Genomic DNA, 19908 nt, shown 5'->3' on the forward strand with positions numbered 1-19908 from the left:
CTGGAACTCACTCTGTAGACCAGGCTGGCCTCAAACTCAGAAATCCGCCTGCCTCTGCCTCCCAAGTGCTGGGATTAAAGGCTCGTGCCACCACGCCCTGCAAAATTTTCTTTCCTTGAGGCTAGGAGAGATCTCCGGAGTATTCCTCTGGTTGACTCCAGCTCACACCTCCCCTCCTCCCTGGTGGGAGTTTTGAAATGCTCAGACATCACCTCTGCCTGAAGATAGTCATTTATTTAAACTGGCATTTCAAGATTTGTTGGGTTTACTGATTTTTGTGGGTTTCTGATTCTAACCAGCAAGGTCAAAAGGAACGTGGTGATTCGGCATCTACTTAGGAAATATGCTGAGGGCTTTCCTTTAGTTTTGCTTAGACCTATAAATGATAGCCTTGCCTTTGATTATTTTCCAAGAGCGCAGGAATCAGTAGGAAATGCTGATGTTTGCTCAGAGTTTGCGTTTGTCTTTGGCTGCAGGTGTGAACGGAAACCGGTGCTCCGAGTCTTTCCCCCTTCTGGAGAAATACAGAATCGGGAAGGTCATCGGGGACGGCAACTTCGCGGTAGTTAAGGAGTGCGTGGACAGGTGAGTGGCTTGTGATCTGGTCCCTGTACAGTTCTCCCTCTGGAATTAGAAGTGCCTCTTCCCCCCCCTTTTTTTGGGGCAGAAAACAGTTACATACATAAAATTGTTTTGGATGCAGAGGACCTATCAGAAATCACATCCCAACCTAGAGATGGGTAAGGAGGAAAACGAGCCACTGAAAGAAGACTGCCACCTTCTGTGGCCTTTCCCACGCCAGGCTCTGCGTGGTGCACGCTGTGAACCTTCAGAGCAATGCTCTCTCTCACCCAGTGCCCAGCTGCTAGACCCATAGCTCTGGATGCAGGAGCCACGACTGTGAGATGAGATCAGAAGAAGTCAACTCTTTTAAACAATACGATAGTCATTATGATGGCAGATAAACGTCTTTTTGTGTATAGAACGCTACCCTACCTCTTCTGAGTGGCTGGTTTTTATAGTTCGTGGCAGGTTTTCTAGAATGTTCTGGTAATCGCAGTTTATCCATTCTGTTGCATCTCCAATGAGAGCTCACTGCCCTTTATACATCGCTATGTAAGCAACCCCCTGTTCTTGAAGCCTTTTTACAGAGCTCTGGCATACAGATTGCTGACCAACAGTGGGCATCTAGAATGTATCTTCTAAGGAACTGTTAGGATTTGGTTTATAGTATAAGGGGAACAATTCAAGTGTTACTCTTCCAGGCTGGGCCTTGTCCCTTTGGCAGAACAGCCCCAGATGAGAGAGCACATGTTTTCTGAATACTTTCTAAGAAGACTGTCGATGGTCTCAATTGCACTGCTTGTATTTCAGGGATTTTTTGGTCATTCAGATTCAACTATGCCAATATTGAGTAAAAATTAAATAGTATTAGATTAAGATTCTTGTGTCTAATAAGTGATTTCTTTAGTGCCAGGCAGGGTCTGTAGGGTAGAAATCATATAGACCAGATCTTGCTGAAGATATGGAGGAAGGCTAGGGACTCAAAGGGCGAGGACTTAACTATAAGCTGAGGTGGCTTGTGTATCAGTGTAAAGAGACATCCTGAGTCAGGTTTCCTTTCTCCTGTTAATCTGATAAACTTTTCTTTCTCTTATGCTTTCTCCTTAGAGACCGTCTTGAGGCTTAAGTAAAGAAAGTGTTTCTTTTCTTGGTTAATACAACAGAACTTAAATACTTCAATACAAGTTAATAATGTAAAGAAGATTTAATTAGCCTGGCTTTTCTTTCCTCTTCTTTTTTTTTGGGGGGGGGGAGAGTTCCTTCCTCCCATGACCCCTTTCCACACTGTGTAAGGGACAGAGGTTGTCTGTGCTGTACAGGGAATTGGAAGGCAGGTTTAGTCTGACTTGTAGCTTTAATGGTTTTTCTCTGGTTATTTCTAGGTACACTGGAAAAGAGTTTGCATTAAAGATTATAGACAAAGCCAAATGCTGTGGAAAGGTACAGTATACACAACTGCTACAAAGAAAGAAAAGAGAATGTGTGGGTTCTCGGTGAGGGAGGCGTTAGAGTGGGGACTCGAGACCTTCGCTGCAGGGCAGAGACTGCTGCAGACAGCAGAAAGAAAAGTGATGGGTTTCCAGCCTGCTGCTCTCCAGCGACTTTTAACTCTAAGATGGCAAATTAACTGATCTAGGTTATAGCTATAGAAAATGTAAAACTCTCTTCTGGGAGATTCCTAGTCTCAAATCCAGCAAAATTTAAAGGCTAGAACTGAAGGCCATGAATTGTTAGTTAACCTACTCCATGCTAAGAGTTAGCCTTCTGGCTTCACAGAGACAAAAGACATTACTGCTAATGGCAGTGCAGGTGACCGGCTTGCTCTGGCTCCCAGGTGATGATACCCAAGGGCCCAGTCAGATAATATACACTCATGGGGTTTGTGTAAGACCCAAGGGGCCCCAAGCTTGAGTCACCTCCTGTCTTATGAGGCAGCGACTGGGAATCACCCAGGCTTTTTGCTACAGGGAATCATTAGTTTCATTATCAGGGCCGGGAAATGATCTGACCTCGTTCCTGTGTTCTGAGGGTGTTTGCTACATAGATATCCCTGGGAGGGACATTTAGAGCAGTGGCCAGTGAAGTGAAGTGACCCATTTCTGTCTGTCCTGCTCTCAAACTGGGGTGGAAAAGGTCAGCTGAGGACAGTCTGCTAGAGGGCAGTAAATACTCAGGGTTAGCGTAGGCCTGTTATGGCGGCAGTCTGTTATAAGACAGGGCTGGGCAGTGGTCGTATCTACCACCAGGGGGAGCTGCTGCCTGCACACGGCTACCAAGCACCCAGGTTGATGCAAGTCTGAAGTAAGCCATAGGCTAAAGTACACACTGGTATTTGAAGACAAACTATATAACTGTAGATGACTATAGTAGATTTCTCAGTAATATTTTCCCATTTTACTATCTGATAAGTGTCTTTTAGATAGACTGGATTAAGTTACATTTTAAACTAAGTTTCCCCGTTTGTTGTAGTTTCCAGTGTGACTATTAGAAACTTTAGAATTGCATATTTGAATTACATTGTAATCCTGCTGGAAAGTTACTCCAAGACCAGAGTATATAGAATGTGATCCCGCCTTTACCTCTTGCTGTGTGGCCCTGGACAAATGCTTGTCACCTGTGTCTTCCTTAGAAGATTCTTCTAAATATGTTGACTGATAGTGTGTACTGCAGCGGTCAGAGGGATTGAGGGATGGGGAATGGGAAACACGCACAGAGTGCGTGCAGAAGGAACCGACACGCATGTGTTACCATCGGTGTTGCTAACATGCCAGGGGCTTTGGAACTTACAACTGTAGAGTGCGGCGACAGTGCTGACTTACATTGTGGAATTGCTAAAAATCCGAACACTCATTTTTAGTGGACGTTTCATAATCGTGTGGTTTTAACAGAAAATTTAAAACAGTGTAAGGATGTTTTAGGAAAATCTTCTACCCAGGTGACAGAGTTGTCACCTACTATTTTATCTTATAGTTGTCAGCAAAGCAAAAGTGGCAAGATGACTCGTTTCTGCGTGTTTACTTTTTGTTTAGATTTTATGTGGTTTTGTGTATTCTTTAAAACATCTTCATGGTCATTTTTGTCTCTGTGTGTATATATATCTATATATGTTAAATGTTGCGTGTGCACATGTATGCATTGTGTGTATATGTGTGTTGTGTGCACACATATGTGCGACGTGTGTATACACATGCCAAGGACAATTGCCTCTGTCAGTCTTCTGTCACTCGGGTCCCAGGAATCAAACGCAGGTCTTCAGTTGGGCAGCAGGCAGGCACTCTTACCCACTGAACCATCTCTTGCTGGCCCTCTTTGCTTATGCATCTAATGATATTGATAATTGTCAAATTTAGTAACATTTTCTCTATATGTAGTCGTTAGTCTTTCCATCTTTGAGGTTATCTAAGCACAATGTATAGGGAGCCATGTTCTTATGACTGTTACCTGCTCCTCAAACATATTAAGGATAATGGTTAGGATGTAAGCAGCTGTATTCAAAGTTAAAGGTGATTGTATGGAAGAATGTAATCCGATACGATGACTGCCTACACACATGGGGATATTCGGATTTGTGTCTGTTACTGAATTTGCTTTACTTTTCACAATCTTATGCTTTTCTACATTTTTATATTTTGCATATTTGACCAGAAAATTTCATATCAATATTATATAAAATTATAATTTAAAAGCTTGATGTTACAAGTAAGTTGATTTTTTTTCCACTGTGAAATTATGTTCTCAGATAAAAATGGCTTAATTTGTTTACAAAGTTTTAGTAGATCATCAAGCCATTATTATGGGGAACATTGCTCACCTCTGCATTGTGGGTTTTATATAGAAAATTATTATGTTGGAAATAGCCACCGGCTTGGGAATGTAGGGACTTTACACAGCCGTGACTTAGACGGCTGACACTTGTACCAGCTGTACAGAGAAAGAAGCAGAGACTTGGGTTAGTGGCTTCCTGCAAATCAACAGAGGCAGAGGGTGACTTAGTTGGGTACAGCGTGTGCTTTGCCAATCTGCTGTGTGCCTCTGTGTTTCAGCTTGTTCATTCTTCACTAATAGGGATCTGGGAGCAGACACTTTTCATTCATTCTTACCGCCCCTTTCTTCTAAAACACATCAACACTGGTAGATTAAAGCACTCACCTGAATTTTAATGTGTGTTGTGTGTGTAAGACACGGTACTGGGGTGCGGGAGTAGGTCACTCCCCACGGGAATTGATACCAGTCCTTCTGAGTGTGGTCAGAGCTCAGGGAAAGCTTATGGAAGAGCAGTGGGTACCCAGTGAGGATTCCATGGAGCAGCAACGTTTGAGGAGGATGGGACATATGGCTCAGTGGGTAAAAGTGCTTCCCATGCTGCCCGGGACCCTAAGTTCAAATGCCCAGAACCTGTGTAAAAGCAGGTCACATTGCTTCTGCATCTATAATCCCAGTGTTCTTAAAGGAAGATGGGAGCAGCCAGGAGAATCTGTGGATGGTCATGGTCGGCTAGCCTGGCATACACGGCAGAAAACAGCTAAGGGCCTTTGTTCTCCAACAGGGTGAAAATGGTGATTCCTGAGGTTGCTCTCTGACCCCTCCATCACACACACACACACACACACACACACACACACACACACACACACACAGGCCTATACACACTCATATACAGAAGAAACATTTGAGCTGGTCCTTGAACCGTGGTGATTCCTGAGGTTGCTCTCTGACCCCTCCATCACACACACACACACACACACACACACACACACACACAGGCCTATACACACTCATATACAGAAGAAACATTTGAGCTGGTCCTTGAACCGTGGCAGGATTTTGGTAGGAAAAAAACCCTGCCAGGTGGCCAGACAGAGTAAGCAAAGGCCCAGACTTAGCTCTGCCTTACAGCCACGTTAACAGAGGTTGCTGAGGAGGCTGTGGTTTTGGGTTAGGATTCCTCCTGTTCTGTTCTAAGATCCCTCATTCCAAATGAATATTGACTGACTCTCCACAGTAAAGAAACCCCCAGCTGTCCTTTTCACCTTCCAAGTTTGTATTCATTATGTGCATGTTATGGGCCCACACAGGACACAAACCTGAAAGTATATTGTAGTAGCTTTGACCTGTTGGAGTAAATTACCACACAGCTTAAATCAACAAAAATTATCCTCTCACAGGTCTGGCTTTGGACATGGAAATCTACACTTTGTCTGGGGCTTCTGGCTCTGAGCACACTTCCCGGTGATTGGCAGCCTTAGGCTACAGCCACATCACTGCAGTCTCTCTCCAGCTTCACGGTTTCTCTTCTGGGCTTTCCTTGCTGCTCTTACATCCCTGTGAATTCCCTTGCCTCTCTAGAAGGCTGCTGTGATTCATTTGGGCTAGCCTGTTAATAGAAGGCTGGTTGTCCCTGTATTGCTGGATCTCCTTTTCCTAATAAGGTAATATTTACAAAGTCTGGGGATCAGGACCTGATGCGTTTGGGTAACTATGTCAGAAATCACACAGAGTGATTTGAACACACTGTCCTGCTTGCTGTCTCATCCTCAGCAGTCTACCTACCAGCAGGGAAGCCATTGGCAGGGAGTGCATGCACGTTCGAGTGTGCACGTATATGTGCATGTGCGTGTGCGTGCACTGTACTCTTTGCTGGAAAGTGAGGCAGATGCCTCTAGGACTTAGGTACTCCAGAGCAGCCCACCAACAGACTACAGTAGGAGGAGAGCTATGATTTTTCTAAGTGTGAGAGAACAGATGGTGGCAGCCAGCCGAGGAGAGAGTCAACCAGCTCAGCCTTGATGGAGCAGGGAGGCTTTCTTCACGGGAAGGTGGAGTCACTTCCGCTGGGTTCAGTTGGTGCTCACATTCTACACAGAGAGAGTTTGATAAATACATCCTGCGGAATAGTGGTACACAGTAGAGTAAAAGCGACTGTAGGTTGCGCAGGACTTCTGGAAAGCAATTGTGTAGCCTTTATATTAGTGCTACTGTTTGGCTTTTCATGTAACTAGTTTGAAAACAGTGATTCTCAACCTTCCTAGTGCTGCGACTCTCACACAGTTCCTTGTGTTGTGGTGACCCCATCCATACAATTATTTTTATTGCTACTTGATAATTGTCATTTCTACTGTTATGAATTATAAATACCTGTGTTTTTTCAGTGATCTCAGGCAACCCCCAAGGGGGTTGTGCCCTACAGGTTGAGAGCCACTGTTTAAAAAGGATCATTTCATGTAGTCAGGCATAGAGAGAGAGGGTGGAAAACCCTAGGAGCAGCTTCTGGGTCCCAGCAGGAACATCTCCTCGCTGCTTAGAAGGGACTGTTTTCACGAGCGGGCCAGTATATTCACATGTAGCTTATGTGGAGGCTGTTGTCCCCGTATTTGCTCGATGTTTGAACTTGACACCGCTGGTAGCTTTCTAACCCTGCCAAGAGGGGTCCCACAGTGGGTCCACAAATGTTTTGAGTGCCTTTTGTTGAAAATAATAATAATCTGGGGAAGGGTCTCTGGATAGCGTAGACAGCATATTTTAACTCCATACAAAGAGCTTTTGTTATGCTGCTGACACCGACTGCGTCACACTTATTCATTAGCATCCAAAACATACCTGAAAATAATTTTATAGACTCTTAACACTGCAGAAAATGGGCAGGCAGAATATGGCGTTGAGGCTGGAAACCATGATCTAGTTAGTTTTAAAATAAGCCTGGTTTACTCTAGTGGTGGTGACTGCTCTTGTTGAGTGAGACAAATTTTCATTGCTGCTTTTACATCTGACTCACTTGGCGTGAATGTGTGTGGAGAGTTTACTGTGTCTTCTCTGTGTGGCCACCATGGCTGGCTGTACAGTCACTTCCCTGGGCTGGGTCCCAGTGTGCTGGCTGCTGCTTTGTGCTATGCTCAGCACGGGGCGCTGTCCCTGACTTCCCAGTCATGGCTTGTTAGGCTTTGAGAGATTTGGAAGTGTTGAGTCTACAGCATTCAAGAAGCCCAAGTCCTCTTTCCTGAAAGGAGAACAGAGCCCCCTTACATAAATCTCCTGCGACTCTTCATGTCGGTTTGTTCGCTCCTGTCTTTTCATCCCAATAATAATGTCATGTTTACAGCTGTCATTTAAAAAAAATTCTAGCTTGAGTTTCTCAGCCGTTCCCCTTTCACAGTGATGTCCAGTATGAGAGATGTGGGCTTAGAGGCGGGAATCCTGGGCTTACACTCCCATCTCCAAGGACTGAAGTGAAGCCAAGAGTCAGAGCATACACAAAGCCTTACTCTGTGGCAGCATTCAGGGGTCATTTTCTAGTAGGTTTTCTGATTTAGCGTTTCTTGTCCTTTGCCAGCGCTTATCCCATGACAACTGGGATAGCCATAGAATGTTCTGTGCTCAAGAATTTCGACCCACCATGTGCAACAGCTTAGAGTAGATTTTATTCTGTGTGCTATTGTTCATTTGTCATAACTTACTCTACAAGATATTGTCAGGAGATTTTTGAATTAGTGTAAAAACATAAATACTATTTGTACGCACCCAAAATATAGGAAAACTTGAAATGGTGTCTGAAACTAGGGATCAAGTGCCATGTCAGAATACCACATTTTGCTCTGATAGTCATGGTGGTAAAGGCCAAGGGCAGACTAAGCACCACACACATACAAACACACACACACACACACATACCACATACACACCACATATACACCATAGATGTGCAATATATACACATCTTTAGGTGACAAATGACACATCTATATAAAAGCATCTTATTTCAGCATTTAGAACGTTGAAGGGGTCAGCTACAGATTTTATCCTGTACTTTCTAAATCCAAATGGATTTGCCGTTGAAGTTAGTGAGGATGCGCACCTGTGCAGCCGTTGGAACAGAAGGGTCACTGCATATAACTTGTGGATAATTTCTTAATTCTGTACATGAGCGTTTTACCCCTGAGCAGTCCTCACCCACATCACTCAGCACGGGCAACACTGAGGTAGTGTGTTCAGCGGAGAGGCCGTTACCATTAAAACGAGCTGTGTGGTTCGGTGCCTTCCAGATTTCTGAAATACGAAGTGTAAGGAACTCCCATCTGGAGAATGACTTCATACCCACTCATAAAAGAAGAAAGCGTATTTTTCATGCATGTTAACATAAAATTAAAATTTATATTGGTAACAGTCAAATGTTTTAGTCTTAGAGCTTGAGTGCCACATTTTCTTATGTTCCTAGTCGCTGTTTTTTCATGAAATACTGAAATTAGAAAGTGGCTCCGGTCTTCCTGCCTTACAGAAGGCACAGTGCTGTGTGGACACCCGTCCTTTTTTTTTTTTTTAAGATTTATTTATTGTATATGAATACACTGTAGCTGTCTTTAGACACACCAGAAAAGGGCATCAGATCTCATCACAGATAGTTGTGAGCCATCATGTGGTTGCTGAGAGTCGAACTCAGGACCTCTGGAAGAGCAGTTGGTGCTCTTAACTGCTGAACCATCATTCCAGCCCTGTGGACACCATCTTTACTGTCATTGCCTAGAGTGGAATCAGTACAGTTACAATGAGCCCTTCTGAGCATGCTCAGAAGCCAGTTTCTGTAGGGGCTTGGCAAAGAGATATACACTAGTGGCCTGTCCTATCCCTGGGGGTGGGGTGGGGTGGGGCTAAGTAGGCAAGTGTGGTTGTCCTGTGCTGAGAGACATGTCTCCCTTGGCATCAGAAATGAAGGCTATGGTGTACCGTCCTCCAGGCTTTGATGGCAGAGCAGAAGGTTCTGTGGTTTTTATGTCCCTCTCTCCACCCTTTATTTGACAGGAACATCTGATTGAGAATGAAGTGTCAATCCTGCGCCGAGTGAAGCACCCCAACATCATCATGTTGGTTGAAGAGATGGAAACAGCAACTGACCTCTTTCTAGTGATGGAACTGGTCAAAGTAAGGATGGGCGGGCTCACTGGTGTCCAGGGTCAAAGTAAGGATGGGCGGGCTCACTGGTGTCCAGGGTCAAAGTAAGGATGGGCGGGCTCACTGGTGTCCAGGGTCAAAGTAAGGATGGGCGGGCTCACTGGTGTCCAGGGTCAAAGTAAGGATGGGCGGGCTCACTGGTGTCCAGGGTCAAAGTAAGGATGGACGGGCTCACTGGTGTCAAATCTCAGAGCATGCAACAATTCTGAGGAACCTTGCCAGAAAAGGATCCTACAGCCTCTTAACCTTTGCTACTCAAACACATCAGTTTCTTTATCTTCTGCAAGCTGATGTGACACCCTTCTTATCTCAGAGGACCGAACTGTAGACATTTCGATGCATCTCTTTCCTTATCCTGTAGGGTGGAGATCTCTTTGATGCGATTACCTCTTCAACCAAGTACACTGAGAGAGATGGAAGCGCCATGGTGTACAACCTAGCCAATGCCCTCCGGTATCTGCACAGCCTCAGCATCGTCCACAGGGACATCAAACCTGAGAATCTGCTGGTGTGTTAGAAATCTCTGCTGTTCTTTTAAATGATTGCAGTGCTATGGAAACATCACAGCACAGAATAACAGGGTACAAACCAATACCACAGTGGTAAACAGAGAGCACACGAAAGGGATTTGAGAAAAGCCAGCAAGTTCAAGTTGGTTGGGGTGTTTTGCATGCACACATAAAACCCTAATGGGCATCTTGAATCCGTGCATATGTTGTTTTCTGGGCATTAGAAAGTACATTTTCGTTTGTCTTTGATTATGTTATTCAGCTTCATGTTATGATAATGGGACACCTGCCGTAATTAATGTGTAAAAAGGGAAAGGGGGGTTGGGTTTGGGCTCAAAGTTCGGAGGTTCCAGTCTAATAGGGGTGCACCTATTGGTTCAGGGATTGGCAGACGGCAGTTCTGAAGAGCGTGAGGTAAGGCCAGCTGCCTACTTTGTGATCCAGGAAGCAGAGAAAGGGAAGAAGGGAGACTCAGGGACCTTTGAGGCTGTGTAATGATGTAAGGTATCCTGCACAAAGCTCTTCCTGATAACTGTCCACACCTCCTGCATCGCCGCCCTAGGTGTCAAGTGTCTGGGGCCCTTGGCCATCTTCCCTTACGGCAGCCATATTAACTGAAGAACGAAACTGCATGGTGCATAACTTCCAAGAATAAGGGACAAGGAGTTGCCCAGGGGTGGGAGAAGCAAACCAGATGAGTTCGTGTGCAAACAGACTTTGGAGGTGGTCTGTGCCTCTAAGCCTTGTAGATAGGGACTTTGAAGACACGCTTGAAAGTGTGGTGTATTCTGTTCTACAGAATGAAAGTAGTTTCTACCGTGAGGCTCGGTGGCCGAGGTCCGTGGGTCCTGGTCTGTTTTACCAGCCTTCTGACCTTGTGTTACCCCTTTCTCTTCTGACTCACGGCCATTACCTTTAACCCAGCTTTAACATCCCTTCCCGTGATAACTAAAGCTTAGTCACTGGGGAGGAGTTCTTGAGATTCCACCGTCAGGAACTGGGGAAGCTGCCTGGGAGCTTTGCACGTACACACTCTTCCACATGCGATATAGCTGCCTTCTCTAGATCTGTGTGCCGCTTCACTGTCTTAACTCCATCTGGTCTCTCCGTCCTCCGCAGTCAAGCTTCACCAACAGTACCACACCTCCATTTCTTCTGTCTGTCTTTGTCGGTACTCGTAATATCCTTTCCCAGTGTGGCTACCCTCTTCATCACTGAGCACAGTTACGCCTTTAACATTACCCCAGAATCTCTGAGGAGACTGACTGCAGTCATGGTCTCTTCGGGTTTCTGCAGCCTTTGTCACAAGGTTGTGATTTCATGTTCTCTGATCTGCCTCCTCCTTCAGATTGGAAGTGCCATCGACTGTAGGTCTTATGTCCTCCTGTTTCCATGACTGTGCTAAGCAGGTGCTTCATAGAGTGAGGGGTGATCCCTGGTGGTGGCTCTCGTCGCCACTCAGCCAGCCAGCAGCTGAATAAAGACATTATAGCCAGCCTCAAGTACTACACAGATGAGTGTTAAAAGGAATGTGTGGAGACCATCGCAGTGACTTTTCTTCTTTTTAAAGATGTATTTGTTTTTGCTAACCCCAAGTATCCATTTACCATTTGCTAATGCTATTTGTTCATGATTTGTTTTGTCTGGAGGCTAAGTAGCTCTCCTCCCCTCCCCTCCCCTCCCCTCCCCTCCCCTCCCCTCCCCTCCCCTCCCCTCCCCTCCCCTCCCCTCCCCTCCCCTCCCCTCCTTTCCCCTTTCCTTTTCCCTTCCTTCTCTTTCTTCCCCTCCCTTCCCCTCCCTGCTCTCTTTGTAGAAAACAGTTTCTTTCCCACCCTTCATTTTCCCATGTTGTTTAAGCATCTGCCGTAGAATGGCTAAGGCATCATGGTGGTGATTCTCCCTACTCTGTCCTGGGCAGTGGGAGTTGCAAGCAGCCATCTGTAGTGACTGCTCAGCCTCTGACCAGCCTGCTACCTTAGGCTGAGCAGCAGTAAACTCAGGGTTAGCACTGTCCATTTGCCCTGACATCCTTCCTTGGTCATACCCTTCTCGGCAGCAGCCGCCTGCCCACCCTTTTCAGGCTTTTCAGGATGACTGTGGTAGCAGAGGTCAGGCATGCATGCCCCGCTCAGTTCTACCTCTTGGGAGGTAGAACCACTCTTGTAGACCCCACACACAGTGAGCTCCTCTGTTGTATGGATGGCAGTGTTTGCACAGCAAGGGCATCTGTTAAAAAAAAAACCATGGCAGGAAGGCTGACATAAGATGCTTCTAAGAGGGGCTGGTGGTCAGCTCTGGGTCTAACAGCATCAGGAGACATGACTCCCGGGAAGCTGCCCCCATCTGGTTAGTGAAGGCCCCAGGCATGATGTAGCTACCATGGAGATGCTCTGTGACAACAGGAAACTCCAGCATAGCCTGTGAGTTCATTGTCCTGGAGGAGATAATGCTATGTCAACAGGGCTTCTCATGACTGGGCTGCCAGCAGGAGCTCGCAGGTCCTCTTCAGTTTATGACATGTGCCGTCAGATCCCCTCTGTTGCCATGCTGTTCATCTGGAAGTCAGGATTGCTGCCATCTCCATAGAATCGTGCTGCAAGGAATTTAAGGGCATCATGTTCCTCCTTCCTTTGCAGGACACCGAGGGCGCCAGACATCCTGTAAACACTTTCCTTTACGAGAGAACAGTGCCATACAGACCCTGCCTGGATACTACAGAGAGGCAGAATTCTTTTCTTACTGTCTTCTACCCTGAGAGATTTACACAGGTTTAGCACCCATAAAACCCTTATCTGAAATTCAGACACATCCAAAAACGTACGTTGAGAGTTAGGCATGGTGACACATGTCTGTAATATAGTGAGTTTGAGGCCAGCCTGGGTTACCAAGTGAGATCCTGTCTAAAAACACAAAAGAGATGTTTTGTGTGCCAGCATTTCTCCAAGTGGAAAAGTTCATACCATGTAATGTCATTTCATACACAAAATAATTTAAAATGTTGCCTGAAGTTATCTTCAGGCTATGGATTTAAAGTATATGTGAAACACAAATGAATTTTGTAGTTGGTATTGAAGATACTTCATTATGCTGTAGTCTAAAATGTTTATTATCATCGAGATCGTGACTCGCTGTGTTCTCAAGACTGGCACTGAGTTCTAGAGATTATCCTGGCTTCTTGAGAGCCTAGGACTGTAGATGTGTGTATGACTGTACCTGGTTTTAGACATTTTTGTCAGTATATGGTGCTAAGGCTGTGGGGTCAGGCTCCAGAAATGACCCTAGCAGTGTACACATTTCTCAGCAGCACATTTGGCAGCTATGAAAGCCTTTTGTATCTCTCTAGATTTAGTCAGCAGATTGGCATTGCACTGAAGAGACAGCCACTGAGGCACTAACAGTGGACATCCCACACGACTCTTGCTCTCTTCCTGTCTGGGAACTAATGCAGTTTTTAGGCAGCAGGGCATCTGACATCTGATTTGCATTCCCTTGCCTGGTACCATAACTTAAAACCCTGCCAAAGCAGATGTATGGGTCGCCGTGTTGGGGAGCACGGAGGTGGCCGTTAATGCTATGAGTTACAGCTCGGTGGTGCCCTGTCATAGTTAAGTATGGAGACTAGTGATAAATTCAGTGTTTCCAGGAGTTCGGGGACAGAGGAGAGAAGAGGTTGGGTTTCTCATGGTTGATGTCCTTCTAAATCATTATGCTGGCGTTTTATTTAGCGAGCATGAGGGGTTCCCTTTGGCTGTGGGACCTGCATTTCCTGCACTTGTCAGCCTTGCATCCTGCCAGCTGCTTGACAGAGCATCTCTCAGTGTGAGGTGGGCCATTTGAACATCGTGGGGCTGGCGTTTTCACAGTTGTTGAAATTCATTCAGAATCTTCATGTGAGGCTGCTGGGGTTTTGGCTTTGTTTAGGTGCAGAACCCATTGCAGGGTGGTTCAGTGGGAGGACGAGGGGTCCTGGCTGCAAAGCTGGCTTGGTTCAGTGACCCTCGATTTCCTTGCCTGCAAATGCAGGTAGCATTTCTTGCTTGAGAGAATATGTAAACTTGAGAAGTTTCTGTGGCTCTCAGTAATTGCCAGGAAGCCTCGGGAGCAGTATTCTTCTTTTGTCTCTCTGTGGTCCTCATTTCCCTGCTTTTCTCCTTGCCAGGCCCTGTGCAGGGTGAGCAGTCTCTCCACCGCTCATCTGCACCCCAGCTTCACAGTCAGCTCCATAGAGCAGAGCCTTGTGTATTTCTTTGCCATGCAGATAGACAGCGATGTTTAGTTTTCTTTGTAGATTTGAATAGAATCCCCAGCTAGGATGTAAAGGTTCTTAATACATTGCATATTTTCTTCTCTATTGGAAGGAGATGAATCAGCAAAATCACTAGTATTTCCTACTTCCATCTAAGCCATACTCTCGTGGTTAGCCAAGGAGTCCCAACCAGTCAGCAAGCACAGGCTGCCCACTCCCTGTCTGTACTTCTGCGTCTGACTGAGTTCTATAGGGGATGTAGAAATGTGGCTTCGGAGACTGACAGCGGCTTCTTGGCACCCCACACATCTCTAAATGGAGCACAGCTTTATAAAAACAGTACCTAATGACTTGTAAATATGAAATGGCAGCGGCATCACTGAGACAGTGACTTGTGATACAGGCATTTAGGAAATTGTGCTTATAAATGATCACTACAGAAACTTAAAATTTTGTCCTAATGTTTGGGTTTCAGTAAATGCACCATAAATCCTAACTGTAATTGTCCTAGATCGTCCTCACTAACGTTTACATTACACACTATGGATGGCAAGCTGTCCTATGTGGCATAACTAAGAATCTCGACTCTGTTGCTTCCAGCTAGAGCGTTTGTGTATTTGCATATGTTTCTGCTATGTTGTGGGGTTCACACAGAGTGATCCATACCTTAGAGGGGTTCAGAGTCACCACCACTACCCCTATGACTCTCTAAAGTCATGAAGGCGTGCATGAGCTGTGTAGATGCTATGTGTAAATATGGAGGATACTGTGATGTCCCAAAGAAAGAAGTGTTCTGTAGCAGAGGAGCAGAAAAAGGTAGTGAGCCATCCATCATTGGTCCTTCTCAAGGCCCACAAAGCTTGGCTCATGTCACAGGGAGCCCCAGGGTCTCTGGGTTCTCTGTCAATGACTGCATAAGTCCCTTCCCTCGGTGCCTGATGCCAGTCACTGCTTATGTTGAGAAAACATCGCTTTCTAAATATTTCCCTTCTAAAGTCTGAAGTAGTTGAAATGCAAGTCCAGCTCAATAGTAAAACACAAGGAGAGACAGGCTGTGTTTAAAATACAGAAATAGAGTTTCGCGTATTGATTTGGTCTGTGAAGCTATTTTCCTCTGAAGTTTGGTGCGTTCAAATGGACACACAAGAGAATCTACTTTGGCAAGTTTGTTTATCACACAGCCAATCCCCAGTTAGCTGTCTGTGTGCTTACTGGCTTCCAAAACTGTCTACGTGTTGTGTTATTTCCTGGCTCTTCTCTCTTAAGGAAAGCTTGCTTTGATATAAGGTAAAGTGTTCTCAATTATGTGGTCATTGTAAGCTCATGGGTATGTCTGCAAGTATGAGCTGTAGGAAGGAAGTGAAAGCAGCTCTCAGTGCTGTGCCTGAGGGCTTGTTAAGCCTAGGGCATTGTAATTCACATAAAATTTTACCTTTGGAAAGCACAGTTGAACAGAAGTCTCTGAGATCTCTTAGCCCTTTACAAAGATGGTTCTCTTACCAGAAGAACTTTCTTTAAACATTTTAAAAGTCAGTGTGTCTTTCCTGCCTAATTCCAAGGCTCCTCTCACAGCTGTTTAAGGGGTGGGGGTGTGGGAGGAGACCCAAAACAACAACAGCAACAAAAACTGGTGATTGTTGGCTGTTTTCTGTTCCAGGTGTGCGAATACCCAGATGGAACCAAGTCTTTGAAGCTGGGAGACTTTGGGCTGGCGACGGTGGTTGAAGGCCCGTTGTACACGGTCTGTGGCACGCCAACTTATGTGGCTCCAGAGATCATTGCTGAAACGGGGTGAGAGTCTGCCTGTCTCTGGTCATGCTTTGACATGGCTAACAAAGGCACATAGCTGTTGCTGTTGCTTTGTGTCCAGTATACCCGTGAAGGAAGACCGGGGAGCAGAGATATGTGACCTACCTTGTTAGCTTGACTTGAGGGAGTAGTTTGCTCTTAGCTGGCCTGCGCTTCTGTTGGGGGTGGGGTGGGAAGGCTGCGGGTGTGAGGTGGTTGGAGACGGTCACTGATAGCGGTCAGATGGGGAGAAAGCACACGGCTTTTCAGAGGACAGCTCCTCCTTCCGTGTGGTACTAACACAGACAGTACTGCAGCAGTGGGCGCAAGCTCTGACCCACCGTTACCCTCTCTCCCTCCCTTTGTTCCAGTTATGGCCTGAAGGTGGATGTTTGGGCAGCTGGTGTGATTACATACATACTTCTCTGTGGATTCCCACCATTCCGGAGGTAACCATGTTAGAATTATAAATTCTCAGACACTTAACTACTGGCAGAAAGGGCCCTAAGCCAGTAAATAAAATTACCAGTTTAAAATTATATAAACACGCCTTTCTCTGTTTGTCTTAATTTACAGCCTACTGGTGAAAACTCGTCATTTTTCCTTTGGTATTTTGATTTTTGTTTTTGTCTTTGTTTTTTCTTCTCCCTCCCTCCCTCCCTCCCTCCCTCCCTCCCTCCCTCCCTCCCTCCTTCCTTTCTGTATGGGAGCGTGAACACAGGGTTCATCCATTTGTGCACACTCTGCCTCTGAGCTGTCCCTAGCATGACCATAAAGGCCTTTGCTTTGTGTATGAGCCTATGAGCTCTTTGGCCATCATTCCATGAGACCAGTTCCTAGTAGACCCTAGACTTGGCCACTTCTGAGTCATCTTGAAGAAGGGTGGATGGAATTTAAAGGTCCTTATGGAGAAGCCTGAATCATTCAGGTGGACTTTTTGAAGTTCTTGGTATAGGTGACACTTACTTGATTCGAGAGCAGCATTACTTGATTTTGATATGAAATTTCTAAACCACCCAACTTCTATCTCATAAACCAAGAACGCTTTATGGTAGTTTTAGTCCTTCCTGGAACATTTATTACCTGAGAAGTGAAGTTACAGAAAATTTGGTGTCAGCTGGCCTGGAAACAAACGGCAGTTGACAATTGGCAGCTCAGTGCTGGCCTGGCGGGAACAGCGGTGAACACAGCCAGCCATGGGAATGCTTGCAGCTTGGCCAGCCCAGCCATCGACCCAGGCTGATTCAGCCACACTGACTGCAGCTCTTCTTTTGGTCTGTTTCATCTCCTGTGCTGCGGCCAACGACTGACTTGGAAGCTGTAGTTAGTGCATCTGCTCGTGCGTGGCTGCTTTTCTGCCTTTTATCTCCACGGCCTCCTCCTCTCTTTTTGGTGAGCAGTGATCTGGGGGTGCCAGGTACTGTTCCGAGTGATGGCTGTGGTTCACAAGCACTTCCTTAGAGCTGTGCTTTTAGTCCAGCTCAGCTGCTGCAAGGAACTACCACAGACTGTGTGGCTCATTAGGACTGGAAACTTATTCTCACAGTGATGGAGGTTGGAGATTCAAGACCAGAGCAGCAGCAGGCTTGGTGTCTAGTGAGGGCCTACTTCCTGGTCGCTTCGCAGCCATCTTTGTGAAGTCACACAGCAGAAAGGGAAGGGCAACCTCTAGGAACTTCAGAGTATCTTGTCTTCTTTTTTAAAATGATGCTGGGGGTTGCACTCCAGGCCTCCTGCTAGGCAGCACTCGGCCACTGACCTCTGTCCTCTCTAGGGACTTTCCTCAAAGACACTACAGCTGAATTTATGAAGGCTCTGCTCTCATAACTCTGGCTCTCTCCCAGAAGCCCACCTCATGATGCCTTCCAAGTGAGGATTAGGTTTCACCAGAAGGAGTTTGGAGGAGTCCGTAGTAGTGTTTAATGTTGTATTGGGTCAGTGAATGAAAAATAGCTTATCTTTTCTCTCCAAACATTTGTTATGAAAACTTCCTGGAAAAAGTTAGAAAGTTTAATTTTTATTTTTTAATTCTCATATTTTCAGTTTGAGTTCAACAGTGGGTCTTTTTTTCTTTGTTTGTTTTTATTGATTATTGATCATCGCTGTGCACAGAATGACACAGAAATGTTAGTGTGCTTTTGAAGAGCTTATGGTATAGAGCCATGAAGCACAAGAATAATGACCAGAAACACCTGGTTGTGTATGTGTGATTGGCTAGCTCAGAGGTGGCTAAGCATAGATTAAATGTGAAGGGAGTGACTAAAGGACTCCATGGTGCAAGGAAGAAGGGAAGAAGGAGAGGGTGGATAATCTGTGCTCTTGTTTTACAGTGATCTGGGCCCTGGGCTGGTTTGGGTGATGGCTTTTTTTTGGGGGGGGGGTAGTCAAATGTAGAAGGGCAATGTGTTTGCTGACAGATGATATCGGGACCAATTAACATGGAGTTCTTTCTGACTTACCCAAGGGGAGATGAAGAAAAAGGATTTAAGGGTCAGCATTAGGGAATGTGTGCTCACTACTCCCTCTAGTGTCTGTAGACTCTGGTGCAGCCAGGGAGAGCAGCAGTTTTACTGTTATCCAGGTGAGGGTCAAATTGGAGGTCACCCAGGGCAGCATCAGCATCATGAGATGGGGAGGTGACTTGGGCTGACGAGAGCAGCCCACAGCATTCTAAGGGGACTGCCTAACGTCAGGAATTCCCTGGCTGCCCCACTTTTACATTTCAAGAGCATGTTTTCCCTCTTCGCTCCTGAGCTCATCTGTGACGTGAAACAAGAAGCAGCCTCTTCGCAGCACAGCCACGTTAGGCAGATCTCACAACTGCTATACTGTGACTGTTAACGTTAAAGCAGATACAGGAGATTAAGGATGTGATGGTGTAATGGTTAGTGCCGAGAATGCATGGCATAATTGTGACTCTAGGGCTGGGGAGGGAACTCACTTGGTTCCATCTACATAAAGCCCAGCATGGCAGCACGTGCCTATAATCCCAGCACCTAGGACATGGAATCAGGGAAGATAGGAACTTCAAGGCTGTCCTTGGCTGTGTAGCAAGTATGAAGTCATGCTGGCCTACATGAGACCCTGTTTCAACAAAATAAAAGCAACTCTATATATTATATATAATGCATATTAAAGTCCTTTAGACAAGTACTTCAGAGTGCTTTGTCTTTTACAAAGCATGCGTTCAAGGGAAAGCTTCTGAAGTGAAATTGGTCAGGAATTTTCTGCTCCCCTTTGTCTAATGGCTGCTGTCTTCTTTCAGCGTCTTTGGGTTTTAGCTCTAGCTTGCTTTCCTTCTATTTGTTTGTTTGTTTTTCTTACTTCTTGAGCTCACTAGCCCCTTACCCTTTTCTCCTCAACACCAGAGTCATCTTTACACGAATTGGTTTTCAGAGACATCTGAAGTTTTCCCAAGAATGAGCGTGCTACAGCTCCTGACTAAAGCATTTGTAATGTTGTTCTGAGCTTCCTGATCCGTCCTTCCTCAGCCCCGTCCCCAGCTCTCTCTGTCATGCGCTCATGTATGAGGGCTGTGTGAAATGGCTAACTAACCTTATCAGGTGTCACTGAAAGAGAAACTGTTTTTTCTTCATGGGCTGTTTTATGCCCATGGCCCTGTCATCTATGGGATATATTGTTTTAGACCTTGTATTATAAATGTGATGATAAATCCATTGTGGATTCAGAGTAGCCGTTTGTCCCTGACTATCAGGGAGGGTGGACTGTCTGCAGGGCTGTTCTTCCACTGGGTGCTTAGCTCTGGACATTGACAGTGTTGAGCCCTGGAGTCTTATTCTATCTGTTTAATCAGGGGTCCTTTTTTGCTGTATTGAACTGTTGTAAATGGATGAAGCAGAT

General features: G+C 45.7%; 1 protein-coding gene across 6 annotated transcripts in view; it reads left to right on the forward strand.

Annotated features, from left to right (window-relative positions):
- Dclk2 (doublecortin like kinase 2) overlaps positions 1-19908 on the forward strand; it is a 135707-nt gene that overhangs the window by 103575 nt on the left and 12224 nt on the right. For all 6 annotated transcript variants that reach the window (XR_015046714.1, XM_021157283.3, XM_021157285.3 and 3 more), the window contains 6 exons: positions 477-585; positions 1947-2004; positions 9355-9474; positions 9866-10012; positions 15917-16050; positions 16419-16496. Coding sequence is in view for 5 of the 6 variants with exons in the window: in XM_021157283.3 (XP_021012942.1) it covers positions 477-585; positions 1947-2004; positions 9355-9474; positions 9866-10012; positions 15917-16050; positions 16419-16496 (646 nt within the window). In the remaining variant the exon portion in view is untranslated. The remainder of the gene's footprint in view (positions 1-476; positions 586-1946; positions 2005-9354; positions 9475-9865; positions 10013-15916; positions 16051-16418; positions 16497-19908) is intronic.

The sequence above is a fragment of the Mus caroli genome, unplaced genomic scaffold (genome assembly GCF_978045245.1).
Source record: "Mus caroli unplaced genomic scaffold, Mus_caroli_1 scaffold_3, whole genome shotgun sequence".
NCBI classification, from domain to species: Eukaryota; Metazoa; Chordata; class Mammalia; order Rodentia; family Muridae; genus Mus; species Mus caroli.